The following is a 23447-nucleotide window of genomic DNA, read 5'->3' on the forward strand; positions in this document are numbered from 1 at the left end:
TCCTCCGTGAGACTCAAACTGCCATCCAGTCTCAAAGTACACCCAGTGTTCCACGTGTCCTGTCTCAAGCCTGTATCTACCAGTCACCTGTGCCCTCCGGTCTAGGCTCCGCCCCCGCCGCGCTTGATCGATGGCCACCCAGCCTACACTGTGAAGGCCATCTTGGACTCCCGAAGGAGGGGCAGAGGGTTCCAGTATCTGGTCGACTGGGAAGGTTATGGTCCTGAGGAGCGTTCCTGGATCTCCCGCTCCCTTATCTTGGATCCGTCCCTCGTTAGCGACTTCCACCGTCTCCATCCTGACAAGCCAGGTAAGCCGCCAGGCGGCGCCTTATAAGAGGGGGGCATACTGTCATGTTCTGTGTTCTGCTCTGCTGCCCTCTGTCGTTTATTTGTTGCAGCACATCCCTGAACATGACCCAGACCTAATTACACACACCTGCAGCTCATTACCACCAGCCTACTTAAGCTCCAGCCAAACTCCAGACCGGTGCCAGATTGTACTCCTTGACTCCTAGACTACCTGCTCCCTGTACCGCTTTGTCCGGCTCCCTGCTCTCTGGCTCCCCGCTTACCTGAACCTACCTGCTAGCCTTTTTGTGATCTTCTCCTGTAAGGTTTGCCTGCAGTGTATTTTTGTTATTTCTAGTTTTGTCCTAACAGCCTTTTGCTGTTAGTGTTTTTTGTTATTGACTCTTACCTTGCTGGATTTTCCTTATTTGTACTTTGTATTTTTGTTTTTGGACTCTTTTTGTATATTAAATTGTTCTTTTGTATTTTCTGCCTCCCTTGTCTGCATTTGGGATCCTAAAATACTCGCCGTGTTCCACGGCCTCGCATGACAATATGGATACACTAACCTGTTTAATAAATGTCACAATGTTCTCAAAGAATACACTTTTAAAACGTGACATGACGCCTGGACATGTCCCAGTGTGTAGAAAAATATCAAAAAGCTGTATTTTAACACCAAAACTTCATTTTTGTATTCACAAAAAAACACAATAGAAAACCATACAAGTGTATTTAGGTATTTAGCTGACACAGCAGCCACAACCTCCAAGCAGGCATAATTAGTGTCCAAATGGAACCAAAATACCACATTTCTCAATCCACACAGGTAGCAAATGATTATAGCTGCACATTACTTACAGACACAGGTGGAGGCATATTCGGAAGTATCCGTAGCAAAAATCATCCAGTATGGTCTGCATCATTCAATTTGTGTGCCTAACTGCGTCACAAGCGCAATTCAATGAATTACTGGGGACACCCCAAAACCACCCCACATTAATTTAAAGGCAGTACATGTTAAATTATATAGGAGGTTATATAGGAGGTTCTAAGTAGAGCTCCAAAATGCAAAGAGAAGAAATGGAAGTGAGACAAAAAAAAAAGAGTAAGCAATTAAAGTGAACTAAGCTGTTTATCCACTGATCAAAGGTTTGAGACCACAGCCTTTAAAAGCCAAAATATTGGCAGAAATGTGGATTAAAATGTGATTTGGTGTCAGGTATTTACACTGTCATGATCTCCTGATGGCAAAGGCAAAAAAGCTTTCTCTCTTTGAACGCGGTGGGGGGGTTGTGCTGCATAAGCAAGGCCTCTCGCAGCGCACTATTGCTGCTGAGTTTGGACGCAGTAAGACAGTAATTTCAAACTTCTCCAAACATCCTGAGGCTCATGGAACAAAAAAGTCAAGTGGTAGACCCCAAAAAATTTAACCGGAGGATCCCATTGGTTGTCTGTCAAGACACTGGACCATCCTCGGCCCAAATGTAGGCTGTTACTGGTGCCGAGTGCAGTCCAACAACCAGATCAGATGGCATATGCCAGAGAAGGCTTTTAAAAACAAAAACGTCTCCAAAGACCTTCAACGCCACAAAATTGCCAGTTTGGAATGTGCAGGAGGGCACCAAAGATGGGACATTGAAAGGTGGAAGAAAGTTTTATTCTCCCTTGATGGTACTGATGGCTTCCAACGTTACTGACATGTCAAGGAGATCCCACCTGAGATGTTTTTCCACACGGCACAGTGGAGGGGACGCCATCATGATTCTTCAATGGAACAATGGAGCTTCAGGTTGTGCTGGGTGTCAAATGGCAACTGGCTATGTGAAGATGTTGCAGGGGGCACCCCTCATGAGTGCTCTCGTCTGTGTGGTAATGACTGGCTTTTTCAACAGGACAACGCTGCAAGAACTTCTTCCAGAGGAATAAGATCACTCTTTTGGGCCATCCTGCGTGTTCCCCTGATCTAAATCCAATTGAGAACATTTGGGCATGGATGGCAAGGGAAGTTTACAAAAAAGGACATCAGTTCCAGACAGTGGATGCCCTGTGTGAAGCCTTCTTCCCCACCTGGAGCAACATTCCCACTAGCCTCCTGGAAACACTGGCATCAAGCATACCCAAACCCATTTTTCAGCTGATTAACAAGAATGATGGAGTTACTCATTACTGAGTCCTTTTGTGAACATTAGATTTGTATTTTAGCGGTGGGGTTCAGGTGTTTTGGCTGTGGTCTTAAACTTTGAATTTCACTTTAATGCCTGTTTGCAATTAATTGCTTTTTGTGTCACCCCCATTTCCTTTTTTGCATTTTAAAGCTCTACTTTGAACCTCCTTAAGATCCAACAGTACAAAATGTACGTTCTTGCAATTTTTCAACAATTCGTAACATTTTTTTCAGGAGTGTGTAAGTTGCACCTGACGATAAGTGGCAGGACCAGCCAAGCTATGGGGGAAAAAAAAGTGTTGAGTTTTTGCGTAAGTCTACAAAATAATGACTTCAATAATTGTAGTATTTGTTTGGGAAGAAGAAAATTACTGAGATAACAGCTCTTCTTGCAATAACAACAAGTTCAGAAAAGAGGAAAAGACATGAAAGGAGTGAAGAAAAGGGAACTTGTGGGTTTGCGGCAGTTATTAAAACTAATTGATGCGAAACGCAATCTGCGATGAAGCACATGAAATATTAATAATAACAAACTATTGCTGGCAGGATCAGAGTCAGCCACAAAAGCACATTTATTTGACTTGCTTTCATTCCTAAACAGATTAGAAATGAATTAAACGCACAGGTTAAAACGACGGCGGCCCTGAGGGCTAAAACCATATGGTGCAAGAAGATACCTGCAGTGAGTACAACATCACTAAATCCTGCATGATTACCTTAAACATGAGGATTAGTCTCCAGACAGAGTGGAGGGGAGGAGGGAGTCTGGCCACTAAGTATAAGTGACAGCGTTGCACTTAGCGGCCAGAGAGACAGGAGTGTAGAACAAGAGACGAGTGATTTCTCCATTCAGTGGTGAAGAAAATGTCTTTCCCTTGCAGTCAACTTGAACATTACATTTGCGTTTCTGGCTTCCTCACTGATTCGTGCTGTTTTCTCAGGAGCAACGTGCCGGCACATGGATGGTAAAGGTATCTTCTCACATCCACAGCTGTTATACACCTACTGCAGTGGTGTAAGGAAGTGTTTGCCCATTTTCTGATTTCCTATTTTTTTGCATGTCTGTCACACTTGAATGTTTCAATTCATCAAACTAATTTAAATATTAGTCAATGACAACACAACTAACTACAAAATGCAGTTTTAAATAAAACTTTTTTATTATTACGGCAGAAAAAAGATCCAAAGCTGCATAGCACTGTGTGAAAAAGTGATTGCCCCCTAAACCTAATAACTGGTTTGGCCGCCCCTAGCAGCAACAACTGCAATCAAGCGTTTGAGATAACTTGCAATGAGTTGACCAGTGTCTTTCTTATGGTGGAGTCATGAACACTGACCTTAACTGAGGCAAGTGAGGCCCACAGTACTTTGGATGTTGTTTTTTGTGGTCTTTTGTGACCTCTTGGATGAGTCGTCGCTGCGCTCTCTGGGTCATTTTGGTTGGCCGGCCACTCCTGGGAAGGTTCACCACTGTTCCATGCTGTCACCATTTGTGAATAATGGCTCTCACTGTGGTTCACTGGAGTCCCAAAGCTCTAAAATGGCCTTACAACCTTTTGCTGACTGACAGATCTCAATTAATCTCAGTGAAGTTATGTTTTAACTGAGGGGGGCAATCACTCTTTCACACGGGGCCATGTACGTTTGGATTTTTTTTCTCCTTTAATGATAAAAAAAACAAACTGCATTTTGTGTTAAGTTGTGTTGTTATTGACAGATATTTACATTTGTTTGATGATCTGAAACATTTAAGTGTGACAAACATGCAAAAAGGTAAGAAATCAGGACGGGGGGAAACACTTTTTCACACCACTGTATTTACTGGGGCTGTAAAGTAAGTACAGTGGTTCCACTAAAGTCAACAGACTTGGAAAGAGAATTTAAGTAAAACATCGTCCAAAAGTCAAATGATATCATCTTTTTACACGTACTTGGCAAAAACAACTTAAGACAATGGCCACATAATATTTTAAAAGTCGTATGATGGTGAAAATTATTTTTCCATTATCATTTTCTCGGCTCATTTAGTCATGAAATGAAGCCATTATAGGTTTCTGATGAATAAGTCAACTAAGCAAATAACACATTTTTTGCGAGTGATCCGTTGACTCAGATGTAAATCATGGAGTAAACACATATTTGAATAAGACACCACAACAACAATTAGCCCCAGGCCCCGTGCTATTGTTTCCCCCCCCCCGCCCCAAATGGAGGAGCAGGGACGCTGAGTCATGCTTCTGCTAGTACGATTGCGGTGAGTCAGCTCGTGTGCCGCCTCGTAATCTTCTACAGGAAATTTGCTTTCTTTTTTTTTTTTGTCTCCACGTTAAAATGACTTTTCTCGTATTGTGGAGATAAATAAGGTAAGCGAAATAAGGCTACAGCTAAGCTCTCAGTGTGACGCAGTGCAAACCACAGTAATGATAAACGACGGCAATGAAGGGGAAAGATGCAAAGACATCGCACTCAACAGGTGACATCCAAAAGTTTGGAGACACTTCCCCATTCAATTGGGTGCCAAAGTGTCTCCAACCTTTTGCCCGGTACTGCGAGCGAGTGCTGCTGTGTTGAGCTGGCCAAACAAACCCAAGATTGGCAACTATTAAACCGGCTGCCGAGTTTGGCGAATGTTCAGCCTGACACAAACAGAAAAGACAGCCGTTAAATCCTGCCCTCGCACAGCAGAAGACACGGATTAAGCAGGGATTCTGCTGTATTTTCCACAAGGTTGCATCCTAATCCTGCTGTAGGCATACCACTTTTACACAGGCACACGTCACATGGGCGCCTAATTAGCGCAGGTCGAAAAACAGCTGTGGCTGTAGGCAACCTCCTGATGTCGTTTTAATTAGCTGCACACGATGGCATAAGCTGCAGTGGAAGTGCCATGAATGGTCAGCATCCGGCAGCTTTATCTAGCTCTGCATGCGCTTTAAAATGTTGCTACGCAGCTGTTGAGCACGTGTTGAACTTGTCGCACCGTTGTTTACAATCAACTCATCGGTGCCGTTAATGCTGGCTGGGCAGTTTGCGTCCGAGCGCTATTACAACATTGGTTCTGTTGCTGCTGTGTTGTGCAATACAGTTGTTAGTAAATGACCATGCGGTCAAACCGAGCGACGTTTTCCTTCCTGCTTTCTCATGCATTCCAAATCATTATTCAAGTGGAAAAATGTACTTGCTGTATGTGATGGCTTTTCAAAATTGGGAAATAACTGAAATATTGTATATTATAAAAACAATTTGTCAGAATGTCCACCTAAACTATAGCGGAATGAACACCGACATCACTCCCACACTGTACACACAACACATGAAGGACATAAAATACAGCAATAAAATGATTAAATATAACAGTTTAATGTAAAAAGAGAGAACAACTCACTACATATTGCGCCGCCGACTTATTCTCCTGCTGCACGCTACTGTAGTGATGTGCAATACCACTGATTTTGAGTAAAATTCAGACTGGTATCGGCGATACGGATACTTTGTGCAAACTCACCTCATGTGTCTGGTATTTTAAAAAGTAGTGTATTTCATGTCATAGCATAAAGACTGTGCGACATTTAATTCATTTATTACTTTTCATAAATTATTAATTTAAACCAATTATGAATTAAAAAATAATAATCATTAAGTTATTTATTTATTTATTTATTTATTTTAAACCTTGAAGATTGAGATAGCGGGGTGACTTACAATATAGCCAAGCTAATATAACAGAAAAAACAGGACAAAATCACATAAAATATGTGAAAATGGTACTTAATAAAAAAGACATAAAACAATAAAACCATATAATAAATAATTATTATGAACTACTATAAAAATTTAAACTTTAACGTAATCTAAAACGTTTATGATTGGCCATCATTTAAACAGACAAAAGTTTCAAACATTACCTCAAATCACTCAAGTATCAAATCATCAATAGTTTGATTTGAGAATCAATTTAAGAGCATGAAAAACCTGTATCGGAAGTATTGATATTTCAGTATCGATCCGCACATCGCTATTACACGCACCTAAGGTGCTCTTTTTCCTTTTGTACAGCATTAATCATTTGTGGGTGCGCGTTTGTAACCACAAAATGCCGTAAAAAGAGGACCAGTTACAAATTAAATATGTCACCCTGTGCATAGTGAATATCAGTTGAATTACTGAAATCAATTATTTTTTTTCTCAACTTTAGTTGGATACAATTTAAATTATCCAAAAACATTCCAATTGAGATGCACCTGTATAAATAGCCTCTCCCCTGCTTCCAATTAACATCACGTCCTATTTGTGGTTCTGCCCCGGCTACACAGTAATTACAGCATTTAAGGTATGTCACCTTGTCTGATAAAGATTTTTGTCAACTTCGCTGAAACTTACCTGCAGTTAAGTCCTTGTTGAGGTCAATGAAGGCGTTGGCGTGAGGGATGCGCATGTTGACGGGTGAACTCAGAGCACTCTGACACACCACATTCCTAACAAGGAGAGGAAAGGGCACGATGGGCGTACTGTACACCTTAAAATTTAGGTCGCACAAGTGTAAGCCCACCCAAATTTTCTGGGAGACTATGGTAAAATGTTACTTCAAACATCGCCAGTGCAGTTAGTAAAAGATGGCCACGGTAAAATCCCAGAGGATCCAGTGTGTTGTCATTGCTCACCTGTTGGTTAGAGAGCAATATTCTGTGGTTGCCTGCCCTGTCACTCCAAATATGTCTGGGATCATGTCGCCATTGAAGCTGTGGGAAAGATAAGAGACTGTCACCATTAAAAACAGATCAACAAAACTGCAGTTCATGAAAGAGATGCAGTTTTTACCTCCGCCAAGCGCAAGCGCAGCGCGGAGGTTATGTTTTCGCCGGCATTTATCTGTTTGTTTTTGTTCAAAATAACCTGAAAAATTCTGAATGGATTTGGATGACATTTTCAGGAATTGTCGGAAATGGGATATGGAAGAAGTTATAAAATTTTGGGGGTGATCCGGATCACCGTCTGGATCCAGGAATTTTTTACAGGATTCTTTAACAAATGCAAGATTTTGGCATTTGTGCATATAACTCCACAAAAAAGGAAAAAAAAACACAACAATTTTCATGGGTAGACACATAGATAAACACTTACCACTATCTTGCCAGGTGTTAGCATGCTAATGTTAGCATGGCTAGCATGCTAATACTAGCATAGTAGCATTTTTTGCCATTTATGTGGCACTTACATGAACACTTAGCACTACTATGCTAGGTGTTAGCATGCTAAAATTAACATAGTAACATTTTTAGAGGTAGACACTATTATGCTTGTGTTAGCATGCTAACGTTAGCATGTTAACATTGCTAGCATGCTGACATGAGCATACAAATATTTTCTGCAATTTTCATGAATATGAACTTAAGTACACAGTTAGCGCCATCATTCTAGGTGTTAGCATGCTAACAATTATACTAACATTTTTAGCAGTTTCAGGGGTAGACACATACAAACTGCGCTATTATGCGAGGTGTTTGCATGCTAATGTTAGCATGTGAGCATTGTTAGCATTCTTTACCATTCCACTGTATGATTTCAAGGTCAAGGAATCGAAATATGTAGGTAAATGATAAATAAGGGACTAATATTTATGGTGTAAATCACAATACGGGGGAGAACTATGGCTCTTGGCGGAGGTCTGCACTCTGAGTTCTTTTCTAGTCTTGATTATCATTTCATTTATTCTCTTATTTATCACAAAATATAAATACAAACAAGTGATAATAATTTAAATTACAACAAAAATGAAGGTGAAACTATGTCTCAACACCATTTATACTTACTCCATGACAAGAGGCTGATCTCTGAAGGTCTTGTTCAGCCTGATCCAACCATCTGTGTCTGCAGAGAGCCAAACAGTGAGCATAAATGTCTATATTTGCACCAGAAGTCAAACCTTTAGCTTAACATGTCAAATTGATTGAGGTGGGAAAAGACAATTAAACCAGTCGGTGGCCTGAGACTTTGTATTATGCATACCCAATGTCTGGTTGTCGCCCCAAAAGACGAAAACAGAAGATGCCATTAAATTAATCTGAGCTGTGAGGAGAACGTCCATCTGGGAATCTCCGTCATAGTCGCCAGGGACCACACTGGTAAGGTTAGCATCACTGACACAGGAAGAAGATCATATATTACCACTCCATCATAATCAGTACCATGTTGGACCCATACAGTCAATGTAAACATAATCACCTGGGCAGGATGCCTTTGGAGATGTGCACCTTAGGTTTGAAGTACGGTGCTTTGGCGTCAGCCAAGAAGATCACCAGCTCAGACTCTGAATTAAAACACGTAATAATTCTGGATAAGTAAGTGAATGTGCTAAATATTACCCACACTTGAGTCAATGCGCCGATATCGCAGCTAACAAGAGAAAAGCGGGAGGGACATACGCTCCCTGATGATGAAGATGTCCGTCTGTTTATCGGCGTTGAAATCGCCGAACGCCGCCACCGTGCCGTTATTTTCGGCACCGAACAGGTCGGCCGTCACATCCTGGAGAGCAAGCGTCTTGTACTTGGCGACGAACAGTACCAAAAACACCAAAACGGCCCAGTTAAACAGCCACATCCTGCAGCAGGTGCGGTGTCTGACAACAACACACACGCTGCAATACGGCACGCGCCTTTACGGCAGGAGAATATAGCTTTGTTTTTTACGTTGACCAACATATAACAGGATAAAAATGTTATCTATACTAACTTTATACTATTTATACTGGAGTTTTGGGCAAAATGTACGTTATAATTCGCGTAAGCGTGTAAATTACTGATATATTTCCACTTCCGTGTTTACGTCAGTAACGTGGTCGTATAATCACACTGTTTACAATGGTAGAAAATTTGGGAAGTTGGTATCGTCTTACCGGAAATAGATGGGTTGCTGTGAAACTAAAGGTATACTTCTTTTAAAGAATGCGCAAAATGCGAGGATAAAAAAGACTTATAATTAAATGTATTGTGTTTTGTAAATTATATACGGTTACTGAAGGTTATGTTGACTTTTATTCACAGATTAATATTTAGTCTCGCTTCTTTAGTTTTATTTTGAAAGTGTATACCTGACAATTGGTTTAAACGCGGAAGAACTTGACGGCTTGCAAAACATGGCGAGCTTGGCAGACGTCAGTTGGAAACTGCTGGAATTCAAAGCCCGGTCAAAAAGATCAGGTGAGATTTTGTTTACTTTTCACGTCTGCCGACAACGATTGTTCAGTTTCTTGACGACGTCTGCCTGCCGCTGACACGTTTAAACGAGGCTCAATATGCGGTATTAAGCTGCCTGCATGCAGGCGGTCCAAGCATGAAAGGTCAGAGGTTTAAATGTGCAGCATTTGGGGGGTTATTTTAAGATCTTCTCCCCTCCTCTAACATAAGGGTGATTGACCATTGCTTCTAATGTGCACGTATGAAACATTGCATTGTGTCATGTCGGTGAATCATTTCAGGTGTTTGAGGAACTGGAAGATTGTGTAATAAAACTTGAGAAAACACCAACAAGCCTATCTTTCAGCATGTGGCTGTACAAACACTTCCCTTATGTCAGTGAACAATTTAAAGTAAAACACGTTGAGAAACAACAATACAGTACAGCAAGAAAGGAGAAAATGTTGTTTGCCCAAAATGAAATATTCAATAGCCATCCTTCAGTCAATCAAAATTATTGAACTTGTATGGAATGGGCTTATTTGCTGCTAATATTTTATCTATCACACTGGAACTGGGATCGACAGAATATGAGGAACGCTCAGTTAACGCAGGAGTGGGGAACTATTTTGGTTTTAAGCTTATGATAACATATACAACAACGCAACAGATGATTACCATAGTATCATCATTTCTGGGTTAAATGTTTCGGAGGCTTTTAAAAGCCAAGTTTTACTCGCTTTGGAATTGCAGAGCGGCCGTACAATATATGACCCACGGGCTGAAGGTTCCCCACCCCTGCTAAAACCCAACGCAGTCCAACAGCTCTGCAAGGTTCCTACTTCTACTAAACACAGTGGAACCTCGTTTTTTATGATTAATACGCTTCAAAGTCTCCATCTAAAGGTGACTTGTATAAGAACTGAAACCGTTTTTTCCACAATATAAATCTAATTAATTCACTCCAGATACCCCAAAGCACTTTCAGTATAGAACAATTATAGTTTTACATGCAGAAAGCAATGTGAAATGCATATAAATGACAAATGAAAGGGATAAATGAACATTGGTACAATTTGCAACTTTTTTTAGCATCACTGGGGGTAATTTTGAAACCATCATCAATTCAAAAAGAAGAAAAAAATAGCAGACACTGTCCCGAAAGAAATCAAGAGCTACGCAGTACGCTTGAACGCTACATCACGTGAACAGCTGCATTGACGGCACTCCGTCAGGAAGAAAGGAGACCGACACACGTAATATTTATCATTGATAATACAGTAATCCCTGGTTTATCGTTTATCGGTTCCAGACCCGACGTGATAAGTGAATTTCCGTGAAGTAAGATTACTTATTTATAAATAAACCTGTTTACGATCTTGTAAATAAGATTTTTAACATTATTAGAGCCCTCTAGACAGGAACTAACACCCATATAGTCACCTTTACACTCGTATTACCCAATACAGTAGACATAATAAGAGAAATCAACTATTTAAGACATAAATAAGACATATTTTTTGGCAATAATTGTCATTGAAAACTGTGGTTCCACTGTATGTAATGAAAATAAATCAAACTGATTGGTTTACGTTCAATAAGGCAGGGCTGTTGTACTGCAAATGTTTGCATTCAAAACATTGACCCTGATTGTTTAACGTTGTAAGATCGAAGCACTTAGCGGTGATTGTATAGAATTAGCTATTTTAACATAGCCATGTACTTCTTTACAAGTTTAGTTTTCAATGTAATGTCTTGCATGCTGCCATCTGTGATAACCATCATCATCAATCTGGGATGTAATTCAATGTTAATTCATGCATGTGTCCAAATCCTAACGTGTGCTACTAACTACCTCCTGCCGTAGATTTGTGATTTAGCTGAGAGGGCGAGAGAGAGAGAGAGAGTGACGATTGGCCCTAATTTCACCTTTTGAGAATGGCTGCGATAAACCGGCCTCCGAAAGTTCAAAGACTCGGTAAGTAGCAGCAGGAAGTGGGAGTGAAATGTTCCGAATGGGTGGACAAAACCTAATTATACCGTAATATGTTATATTGCAAAGGAGTACAAGTCATAAATTATCTACAATGATGACACATATGCTGTATGGGCAAAAGTATTGAGACACATTGCGTCTACAGGAAGTGAAAAGTGACGAAAATGTGGAATTGAGAAAAGTAACCGACTTTTCATGATACGTTATTATGTGAAGTGGACAGTGGGGGGTGGTCTGTTGATTTGCTGACTACTGTATTTCCTCAAATAGTCCCTCCCACTCCAATAAGCGCCGTGCCTCAAAAGTCTGGTGCCGCTGAATAAATAAACACATCCACGCCACAAGATTGCTGCATTGTAGGAGTAGGGATGTCCTCATGCGATCTGCAGGATCGGGATCGGATAATATCGATGTATATTGCTGTGAGAGTAATAGACTCACCTTGGCCACCATCATGAAAAATGTCTGGCTCCGCTGCTGGTTGTTTATACTAGGGACCGTCAATAAATTACACTAAATGTGTTGAAGAGCATTTGTTAAAAAAAAAAGCCATATATTCTAAATCACACCACAAATTGGTCTGTAACCGTATCAAACGATTAGTCCTACCCTAAAAGTATTTTGCACGCCCATTTTTTCCAATTAAAAATTTTACTGGGCGGCCGTGACTCAGGATGTAGAGCAGGTCGTCCAGAAACCGGAAGGTTGGGGGGCGATCCTCGCTCTCTCCACCCAGTCACTGTCGTTGTGTTCCTGGAGCAAGACACTTCACCAAAACCAGCGCCAATTTGTAACGTTCCGCGTACCATCGGACCAAGCTAGCGATACCGAAAGGGGGGCCATGTTGAATGGGTAGCACATGGTCCCCATACACTCTGCTCAGGCTTGTGCCGTGCCCTGGGAGGCTACCGTTGTCTCTTGAGACAGAAGGATTCCTACATCTTTTATTGGATGGACTTTTAGATAGATACTTTATTCATCTCCAAGAGAAATTCACTTTTCAGTTAGGTAAAAATATCATAATGAACTGAATCACAAAAAAACACCCAAGGCAAGACATGAGAGATAAAAAAAAATAAGAAAAGCAAATAAGACTGACTCACATAGTTTTGTTACAAAATCCAAACAATATTGTTGGTCATGCTGTGTAAAAAAAAAATACAAACAAAAGTTAATTCAGCAATACTTTGGTTGGCCATTTTCAATTCCACAAATTCATGTTTGTAACAGAAGCTTATTATAAAAAAAAATAAATAAATAAAGATCGGTATCGGATCAGCAAAACTATAAAAAAAATAATAATAATAATCTGGATCGAAAGCCAAAAAATGTGGATTGGAACATCCCTGTGTAGGACATCTGATGTTGACATCAATTCATAATACCACAACACCAACCCTCTTCAGAGCACATGTGGCGTCTGTAAAGGAGGCTAAACCTTATTCAGTAATATTGTTTTTTAAAAATGCTTTTGTACAAATAAAGGCCGCTACTCTAATAAACGCCTTACCTTCGATGTACGTATATACAGTCATGTAAAAAATGATTAGACCACCCTTGTTTCTTCAGTTTCTTGTGCATTTGAATGCCTGATACAACTAAAGGTACCTTTTTGCTTGGACAAATATAACAATGGCAAAAAAAAATAGCTCATAAGAGTTACATTTTTTGGCAGCACAATGCAGAACTTAAGTGATTTTGGTTATTATCAAGAAAACGATGGAAGTCGGTGGATATCAGCTCTTAAATGACACTCTTATGAGCTATATATGTTATTGTTATGTTATGTTATTTTTCCAAACAATTTTACCTTTTGTTGTACCCGGCACTGAAATGGATCAATAAACTGAAGAAACAAGGGTGGTCTAATCATTTTTTCCATGAGTGTATAACAAGCAGCATGAGTAGAAAACACATTTTGCTAGACGATAATTGGCCTGCAAATTATTACAGACAAACGATACTATTGTCAGCATTATTTTGAGACCTTTTTTTTCATGAATGTAATGATAATATATGGCATAATGATACGAGTAGACCGTATCAAAAGCAGTAAACTGTAATTTCTCAAGCGTATTTAACATTGTAATGGGAATGTCAAGAGCTTTTAAATAAAATCAATGAAACAAACAACACAATAAATTAAACAAACAAACAAACAAAAAAAAACTCAATGAAAATAAAATAGACTCCGTCTCTTTTAGCAAAAATTGCACTTAAATAAAAATCACAATCATAACCAAAAACAATAAAAAATAGACCCGGTCTCTGTTAAGAAAGAAAAAAAACACACACAACAATAAAAACAATAAATAAAATGGAGTATCACGTCTCTGTAAACAACACTGCACTTCAATGCAATTGAAGTGTTCTTGAATGCATTGTCAGTTGGCACAAGAGTAACACACTTCACCTTCCACGGAAACATGATGTACAACAATAGTTCCCCAAAGTGTGTTGATTAGAAAATATACATGAGTAGAAAACCAAAACGTAACATATATACTTTTGAATCTGTGTCACTTTTGTCATTGTCTGAATATTGACAAAAATACAGATAATGCAGACGGCAGCTCATTTGCACATACACTTCCTTGCTTCACTTTTATCAACATTGTGTGTGGAATACGCTGTTTACATTTAAAGCGGTGTAACGTTTTGTCTGCGTCGAAGTACTACTTTGGTCAAAGTACATGTTTTGGATGCAGAGAAATGTGTTTGGTTAAGTTCTACTACGTTACACTCTTCTGCACGCTGTGTGTATGCTAGCGGCCCCGCCTCCACCCACCCAGACAGAGCCTGTATGACTGACAGAAGGTCTCACTCCGTTCATGCATGCTGTTCTTTGGAATAAACGCGCCAAAGTGCTGAAACCAATGCACAGAGTGAACCTTTTTCCTGCCTGTTTGGAGGCGAGAGACGAGGAAAACATGCACATGGCAATATATTGAGCAAAATGATGGTGTTTATTTATAGTGTGATTCATTCATTTAGTATTATCCCAGGCCGAGTGCGCACAAGACAGTTTTTTTTGTTCTGAACGAGAAATCTTTTAATCTTTTAATCTCTTGTGACACACAATGTTGTTACCCCCCCTCACTTAATTACAATAGGCAGTCAGTTAAACACAGTAATTTTGCACATAAGCTGTCAAATAATACACGTTTATGCACTAAAACATTAGTCTATTGCTATATATATAGTTTTTTTTATCAGTGACTTTAGTCATGGGATTGTGTCAGAGCAGCTGCATTTCTGTGATTCCATGTTAGCAAGTGAAGAAATGTGACCATTGGACTTCCATCGACACTCTTTTTTAAAGGCTTATCTTTTCCACAGGCAAGAGGGAGCGAGTGAGAGAGCGAGAGAGAGCCTTTGTCCCCCTCCCGAAACTTTTAATATGATGTGGAATTATGCTAATTTCAGTCCGAATGGGGGATGTGCTCTACCTGTGGTATTGACCTGAGGTCGTGCCTATTAAAATGCAAATCTCGGCGAGAGTGAGACGAGTGGGAAGATAGAGAAAGTTAAACAGACGAGGGATTCCCTCCAAGTCTTCTCAGGCTCGGAGGGGTATATCTGCTGGCAAGTCACATTAGCACACGTGAAAGTGAGCGTGGTTGAGGGGGGTCTCTTGGGCTTTGGTGGCAAGCCAGAAGTTATATCTGCAATATGTCCGGCCTTAGAATTTCCTCTTTTAGGCAAAGGAAGTTTATATCGCCCTCTTGAACACAGAGACCACGCAAAACAGCCCACATCAGAGCAGTAAGAGAAGGTTTCTCGTGCAGCTTTAAGGGCTTATTTTTACGCATCTGTCCATCTTCTATGCTGCTTATCCTCACTAGAGCCACGGGGGCTTATTTTTGCCAAATAATGAAAGGTTAAACTGTAAACCATAAACTCTCCTGTAGCTTATTATGTTCAACTGTGCAGACACTGTAAAAAGGTGGTGTCAGAAAGAAAAGTAACACTGGAGTCTCCCACCCAGGATCCATCTATGAGCCTCTCAAGCTGTCCATTCTCCAGCGCGAGGATGAGCCCTTGTGGGAGAAACTGGACCGGTACTACAATGCCGGTAAGTACACTTATCTCCTATCACCACGCGATGGGGGGGATTGTGTAATATGTTGGCGATAGCGTCACAAAGCACACAAAAGCCCCTCCAATATGGCTGGGACTACTGACTCTTATGATTCCATCTGACACCCTGCTATTGTTAAGAGAGTGTGAGGACGGAACGTAAGTGTGTTCTTGCATGAGTTTTGCAGAAGCAAAAACACTTACTCAGTAGGTACAGGATCTAAAATCAATTCCAGACCAAAGTTCTTCTCGGAAACACACTGGTCTTATATGCGAGATTACCACAATGCCAAATAGAGACTTTCTAAACAACGTTTGTGTTATGTTGTGGAATTATTCCTTAAAGTTTGAAGAATGTTTTGGTGAAAATTGGAATGTTTAGAGGTAGGGATAAAACCAGGGTAGAATTTCCTTGATCATGAAGCGTTTGATTGGTCTAAGGTTTTAGACCTCACGCTCCAACCTTCCCTCACTCATGAAAAAGAGCCCAAGATACTTGAACTCCTCCACCTGGGGCAGGACCTCGTTCCCAACCCAGAGTGTGCCATCTACCTTTTTCTGACTGAAAACCACAGCCTCGGGTTTGGAGTTGCTGAGTCTCATCCCAGAAGCTTCACACTCAGCTGCAAACCGCCCCAGTAAACACTGAAGGTCACAGCCTGACGAGGCCACCAGGACCACATTGCACATCACGTCGCACATTTATATTACCAATGTTGCAGTACGTTGTTTGCATGCTAACTACACCCACTTGCTAGCAACTTGATAAAATGAATACATTGATTTTTTTCCACCATATTTCTGCATGCTACTTATTACATAACTACTATATTATATCATAGGAGAGCGAACCAGCACAGGACGTGTTGCCAATGTAGCCCGAGCCAAATGGGCACCTCTAAGGAGAACCCCACTTCTCGAGCTGAGTGGGACAAGGACTATTTTAGGGGCTTTCCACACGGGAACATTTTCAGGTGAAAATTGCAAAGTATTTTATCGTGTCAGCCTTTCATCCACACGGAAACAGCCTTCTGGGTGGGCTGAAACAGTATTTTTTTGAGTAAGGGAAAGTGTGATCACGCCGGCTTGTTGCTGCCGTGCAGACAAGCAAAGTGCTACTTTCTAAAAAAACTATGACGTCACCGCCCCGTCGCCGTAATATCTGAATACTACGACTGGTATGACTCACCCCAGTCGACATTCACGTGATATGTTTTTGTATTAAACTCCAAAATGACTCGCAGAAGTAATTCCACTTTGTCGTCAGTCTAGACAAGCCCTGGAAAGCGGAAGACGACAGACGTTACACGCATGCGTTTTTTCTTCTTCTATAGTTTTGGTGTCACATGGTTCTGTCTGCAGGTCCGTTTACAGCGCCACAGTTAGGTGTGCTTTTATACATATTACATTGTTTTGGATGTCTCAATGCAACTGTTTACTAATTACTAACGTTGTTGAGGGTTTTTTTTGTTTGTTTGTTTTTTTTAGATAAAAGAACACATTGAGGAGATAAGACTCCGTTTTCCATTCAGTGCGCCAAGACAGGCTGCTGTTAAAATGGATAGTACATCATGAAGATTGCGATGCACAGTTTGTAGGACAATTTAGTTTAAAAACACAATTGTTTATCAGGTAATATACATATAATACAATACAGGCTGCTAGAAAAGCAATGAGCAACGTAGTTAGCACAGGTACCTCTCTATCGCAATGAATTCCGTACCTCAACATCAGTTGTTTGACCTGCTGGACTGTAGTTAGATTTCCCCTCATGTAGAAAAACCCCAAAAAAACAAGCTCAGTTCGCTGAATTTTATTTATTTTTGTTACTCTCTGCTAATTAGTCTTATTCCTAATTAGCTCTTTGCTTCAGGACTTTTTCTCTTATTTTTAATTAACAAAACAAATCATTATTAGGATTGTTATTCCCCTGCACTTTTATCTAAAATGAATATGGGAGTGATGTGAAATATGTAAATGTACTCTGCTTAGCAGTTGTATAGACCCGCTGCATACATACATATATACGTACTATGGAAGTCTTAAAAACGTGTGTAAAGGTAAACATTTTTAACATTTTTTTTTCTTTGTAATGTTTTTTTTTTTGTAAAACATTACATTTGACACTTTATGGATAAGACTAATAACTGTATTTTTGAATTAAAAATTACATTTTGTATTCATTTTTTAAAGTTACTTTTGCAGCTGGTGTTTGACTGAGCCAGCCCAGAGGTCCTATGGGGAGGGGCAAGTGTGCTCGGTGCCTTTTGCCGGATAGTTGCCGGGTGTTTGATTGGGTGTTTTGTTTGTTTGCATGTTTGTCTGCAAAAACAACGGGAGACAATTACCGCAGCTTAGCTTGCAACAGGTGTCTCACTCCGACGTGAAGTCGCCATCGTCAAAGAAATACGCCTCGGCGTCGGGCTTGTTTTAATTGTTGTGTCGGGTGGCGGGTCGAAGCGCTCGTCCAATTCAAGCGGGGAACAAAGCCAACATTGTTATCACCGCCGCCCAGACCCGCCTGCCAATATACCTGGTCTCGCTCTCGCTCCGTCTGGCTGTTGGGTGGTGAGGCTGGATACAATGACGAATCAAACCAGTTGTGTTTTTCCCACTTTTTGTGTGCGTCTGCTCTCAAGTCTGTCACAATGGGGCTTAGCTTCCATGGCCATTGTGACTAACCTGCCATTCTTTCATGTGTCCAGTTTGATGATGTAATTGAGAGATGAACCCCAGCACATACAGTATCTCCCAAGAGTGGGTGCACCACTTACATTTCAGCAAGCATTTTTATGACAGTATATCTTGTCATTGGACAATACTATAGAAAGTAAACTTGGATATACTTAGAGTAGTAACAGCTTGTTTCACAGTATATCCACCGAAAGTTAGTCAATGTACAGTCCACAGTCAAGCTTGGGCCGCACGAATGCTGCCGGCGCTGGGGAGCTGCAGTTAATTGAGAAACGATCAATTCCAACATGTTCTGTGACATTGTGAAGCAGAGCGTGACCCATTCCTTATTGTTTCTTGAATTGAATGAGGGATAACCGCATGCAGCATATCATGTATTGTATGTTTGTTATGTATGTTTTCGCGACACCTGAACCCAATCGAGCACATGTGGGGCATCCTCATGCTGTCGGACATCCACCAGTTCCCACCAGTGATGTCATCATGGAGAAGTGGAAGAGGATTTTAGTAACAACATGTGCAGGTGTGCTCAATTCAACATCCAAGAGGATTAAGGCAGTACTTGGATAACAATAGATAGTTGAATCTGGGATTCAGAAGGAGCAGCGTGGCTTTCGTCCTGGTCGTGAAACTGTGGACCAATTGTACACTTTCATCAGGGTCTTTGAGAGTGCATAGGATTTTGCCCAACCAGTCTACATGTGTTTTGTGGACTTGCAGAAGGCATTTGACCGTGTTCTTTTAGGAATCCTGTGGGGAGTACTCTGGGAGTATGGGGTACCGAACCACCTAATTCAGGTGTTTTACAGTACTCTATGACCAGTGTCAGAGTTTGGTCCGCATTGCCGGCAAAAAGTCGGACTCCTTTCCAGTGAGGGTTTGACTCGGCCAGAGCTGTCCTTTTGTCACAGGTTCTGTTCATTACTTTTATGGACAGAATTTCTAGGTGTAGTCAGGGCGTGGAAGGATTGGGTCTCTGCTTTCTGCAGTTGTTGTGGTCCTGCTGGCTTTATCGGACTGTGATCTTCAACTCCGAATCTGCATTTCCAAGTCCAAGTCCATGGTTCTTTCCCGGAAAAGTGTGGAGTGCCATCTCCGGGTTGGGGATGAGATCCTGTCCCAAGTGTAGGAGATTAAGTACCTCTGGGTTTTGTTCACGAGTGTGGGAAGGATGGAACGTGAGATTGGTGCGGCGCCCGCAGTGATGCGGACTCTGCATCGGTGGTCATGAGCTTTTGGTAGTGACTGAAACGACAATATCGTGGGTAGAAGCATCCAAAATTGATTTTCTCCGTAGGGTGGCTGGCCTCTCCCTTAGAGATGAGTTGGGAAGCACTGCCATCCAGGAGAAACTCAGAGTCGAATCGCTTCTCCTTCACATTAAGTGGAACCAGATGAGGTGGCTCGGGCATCTGATCAGGATGCCTCCCGGACGCCTACCTGCGGATGTGTTCAGGACACATCTGATCGGTAGGAGGCCTCGGGGAAGACCCAGGACACGTTGGAGAGATTATGTCTCTCAACTGGCCTGGGAACGCCTCGGGATCTGCCGGGAGGAGCTGGATGTGAAGAGGGATGTCTGGGCTTCCCTGCTTAGGCTGCTGCCCCTGCGACCCGACCTCAGATAAGCGATAGAAGATGGATGGATAACAAAGGTGCTCATACTAAATATTCACAGCAAGGACACAATTTGAACATGTTGACTGTGACATGTACTCACTTGAGTTTCAAGCAATTTAGACTATAATCTATGTGTGTTGTCATTTTTACTAGATAGTAAGGATGACGATAGCGGGTATTCATGATTAACCGCAGTAAAACTCTACCGTTTCTACCGTTTCTAATTAAAATGTTCGTAAAACCTTGCTTGATGACCGTACTTTGATAAACTCATGGACCCTTGACACGGCTCATTACCTGGAGAAGCAGCCGTTAGTTACGTTGTGTATCTCCCTTTCTCAAAGCACCAACTCTGATGTAAATAAAAGCTCAAATATGGCGCCCGTGGCTCTCAATGCATCGCGCGATCACATGCCCTCTTGAGCCCTGTAAGCGGCAAGCGTGTTGTTTATTTGGTGTTGTTGTTTGTTTAATGACAATCATGATCATTTTGGTCACAATACTCGTGATATCAAATTTGATATCGCCACATCCCTACTGGATAGTACAGCTAACCGAGCTGTACACTGACTACTCTAAAGTGTAACGATCTTTGCTTTCTTTAGCACGGTCCCTTGACAAGATAGAATACAATGCTTGCTGAAATGTGAGGGCTTTACTTTGCACTTTTGGGAAGTTCAAAAATGACTCCTTCACAACCAAAGTTCAGCGACATCAAAGAGTGATAACTATTGTGCGCTTTCTCCCCTCCTGTGTCATCATCTGCTCCTATTCCGCCATGCCGCTGCGGTGAAATGGTCCGTTTATAAGCGAGCATACCGCGTGCGTCGGAGACATTAGCTTGATGGATGTCGCCAAAAACGTCCCCGAAACCTTTTGATTTGCATCCGGCGTTGTGCACGCTCCTCGTTTGGTGACGACTTTGTTACGCGTGCTTCCAAAATGAGGCCGCAGCGCATCAACACAACATTACTATGACAGTTGGACAGGTTTTTGTGGTCGCACATTTTAAAGATGCGGGTCAGGTTACTTTTTATCACAATTTCAGTGGCTGGCTTTATGATTGACTGACCCAGTGTCACCTGACGAGGCTCCTCCAGCTCCTCCCATGGACGTGCACAGCATAACTCATGGAGATGATGAATGGGTGGGTGGATTTATATGACTTAATACATCCGTGGGGGTGGATTTAAATCCATTTTATACTTTCTTTGAGACTATATGTTCATCTGTCAAGTGTCTTAGCTGGTGTAAATCCTTCACTATCGCTCTCTGACTGCGTAACAAACGACGAGCAGAATGGATGTCGCCTTCGTTTGCACCACCTAATGTGCTGATGAAAAATGAAGTGATCCCTCCAGACAGATTAGTCACCAGCGAGGGTGCACACTACTGTGTGTGTGTGTGCTTGAAATTTATAAATGACTTTGTCAGAAGTTTGGATTAGGAAATATATCTGCATATGTTAGAGGAGGGAGACGACGTGTTGGCATGCAAGTGCTGCAGTGTTTTCAATGTAACCTTCAAATCATTCTCTTCACAGCGGCCTGTTTATTTTTAATCAAATTGTCATTAGCAGCCAGGGAGGGAAAGGTCCCCGGTTACTTTACTGACTTTTTAATGATGTTGTAACAGTAATACGTGCGCCTAGAGCCTGTTTATGGGCGCCAAACGTGATACAAATCAATCACCTCCCTCGCTTGTTTCTGCCACTTCTGAGAAGGAGCACGCTTCAAGTTGCGGTTTTTCGATGCAAAACCTCCTTTCTCAAGGTCACGGTATGGCCCCTGATAAGCCCGTGGCTAGATAAGCCCACCTTGTGTGTACGCCCGCCACTTTGTAAAAAAAACAACAAAAAACAAAACAGGCTTCGCTATACATTGGAAAGTAAAGCCTCGGAGCCAAGCTAACAATTTACAGTACTTTAATTGTCCAAGTCATTCTTAATACGTTACAGTCATTTCTTGTTTATTGAGGTTAATTGGTTCCAGACCAGTCCACTCCATCTCACACCACTGTATAAGATATTTGGGATGTTGGAGGTGGGGGGAAAAAAAAATCTGCAATTTGGCTCGCCGCTTGTCATTGAGGGGGTTGATGGTGGCCCCCATAGCCAAACCAGTTGAGAACCACTCCTATAGGATATGAGATGTAAAATTATATACTTGTTATTATATACCTATCAAATAAAGAAATAAACAACCTAACCAGCAAAATGTGTATCAAAACATACAGTATATAAAAAGTGTATTTCACCTATTGTTCCATGTTTCCCTTTCTGTCAGTGCCATGAAGGCGTCATTTTCACGGTAGAAGCAAAATCGGACATTACATCTGTTGTACTGGATCTTACTGTGCTGTGCTGAGCTGCGTAGTCGCAGGATGAGAACACAAGCCTTGCCGGAGCGGCCGCAGTGTTTCACGGTTCATGCAAAAGATGACACAACCGCTTACATCATGGGAGCAAGGCTGCCGAAGTGTACGCCATGTTGGGGAAGGTCACAGACAGGAAGGGCCATAAATATTGCATCGTTGCACACGTGATTGTCCAAAAACTGCATAAAAATGTATATGTATGTATTAACTGCGCTTCAATGCATTCTACTTGGAGGTTAACGAACACACACGGTTGTTTCTTCAGCATTCAGCAGCAGGGAGATAAGTTAGCGCCATGAAAAATACCTGGGGGTCGACAGAAGATCTGGATCTTTAAATCTGAATAAAAGTCCTGCATGCATGTTTCATCAGCACAAAGGAGCCTCCTTCCTCTGACTTCATCAAGATGGTTATTTTTCTCTGTCTGCTTCCAGTCAAGACCACCATCCTCAACTACCAGAGTCCCACCACCGGCCTCTTCCCCGTCAAGACCTGCTCCACGTGCAAAGAGGCCAGGGTGCGGGATTCCCTGTACTGTGCGGCGGGGGCGTGGGCGCTGGCCATGGCCTACCGGTCAGTCCACACCTTTTACACGTGCAATCAGTGTTTCCTCTTGCGTTGTTTTCTTTTCAGTGTGGCCCTAGTCCTCAGTTTTTCATGCCCAGTGTTTGGTGTTTAATTGCATTTTTAGATTATAATTTAAAAATAATAAAAAAAAATAACAACAACAAAAAAATCCATAATTTAAAAAAAACAAGCTAAGTAATAAAATAATAATAATAAAAAAATATGTATGCTGTATATTTTTTAAAGAAAGCTGCCAGCCGCAACTGGCCTACGTTATTGATTAATGCAATCGTTAATTTTTAGTAAGTTGGCTTCTTTCCATTTAAATATTGTTTTCTTTCCACTCAAACGACTCTTATCTTTAATTTGCTTGTGTGATGCAAAATGTACCTCTTTTTTTTTTCGATACCCACCCGGGCATGATTGACCGTTTTTTGTTTTTACTCGGGCAGTTGAAGCGTCCATTCCTTCCATTCCTGTGC

At 41.4% G+C, this 23447-nt stretch overlaps 2 protein-coding genes across 5 annotated transcripts in view; one reads left to right on the forward strand and one right to left on the reverse strand.

Moving 5' to 3' along the window:
• itfg1 (integrin alpha FG-GAP repeat containing 1) overlaps positions 1–9197 on the reverse strand; it is a 165597-nt gene extending 156400 nt beyond the window's left edge. The window contains exons 1-6 of one of the 2 annotated variants that reach the window (XM_054771194.1): positions 8880–9197; positions 8680–8764; positions 8464–8594; positions 8268–8325; positions 7119–7196; positions 6838–6932 (exon numbers count right to left, since the gene is read on the reverse strand). In XM_054771194.1, the coding sequence (XP_054627169.1) occupies positions 6838–6932; positions 7119–7196; positions 8268–8325; positions 8464–8594; positions 8680–8764; positions 8880–9057 (625 nt within the window). In that variant the 5' untranslated portion in view covers positions 9058–9197. The remainder of the gene's footprint in view (positions 1–6837; positions 6933–7118; positions 7197–8267; positions 8326–8463; positions 8595–8679; positions 8765–8879) is intronic. The other variant, XM_054771195.1, reaches the window with a different exon arrangement.
• A 368-nt stretch (positions 9198–9565) lies between these two features.
• Positions 9566–23447, forward strand: part of phkb (phosphorylase kinase, beta) — a 97804-nt gene continuing 83922 nt past the window's right edge. For 2 of the 3 annotated variants that reach the window (XM_054770106.1, XM_054770103.1), the window contains exons 1-3: positions 9571–9656; positions 15617–15703; positions 22833–22971. In XM_054770106.1, coding sequence (XP_054626081.1) covers positions 9593–9656; positions 15617–15703; positions 22833–22971 — 290 coding nt within the window. In that variant the 5' untranslated portion in view covers positions 9571–9592. Of the gene's footprint in view, positions 9657–11499; positions 11611–15616; positions 15704–22832; positions 22972–23447 lie in introns of all 3 variants that reach the window. The other variant, XM_054770105.1, reaches the window with a different exon arrangement.

Source organism: Dunckerocampus dactyliophorus, chromosome 3 (genome assembly GCF_027744805.1).
Source record: "Dunckerocampus dactyliophorus isolate RoL2022-P2 chromosome 3, RoL_Ddac_1.1, whole genome shotgun sequence".
NCBI classification, from domain to species: Eukaryota; Metazoa; Chordata; class Actinopteri; order Syngnathiformes; family Syngnathidae; genus Dunckerocampus; species Dunckerocampus dactyliophorus.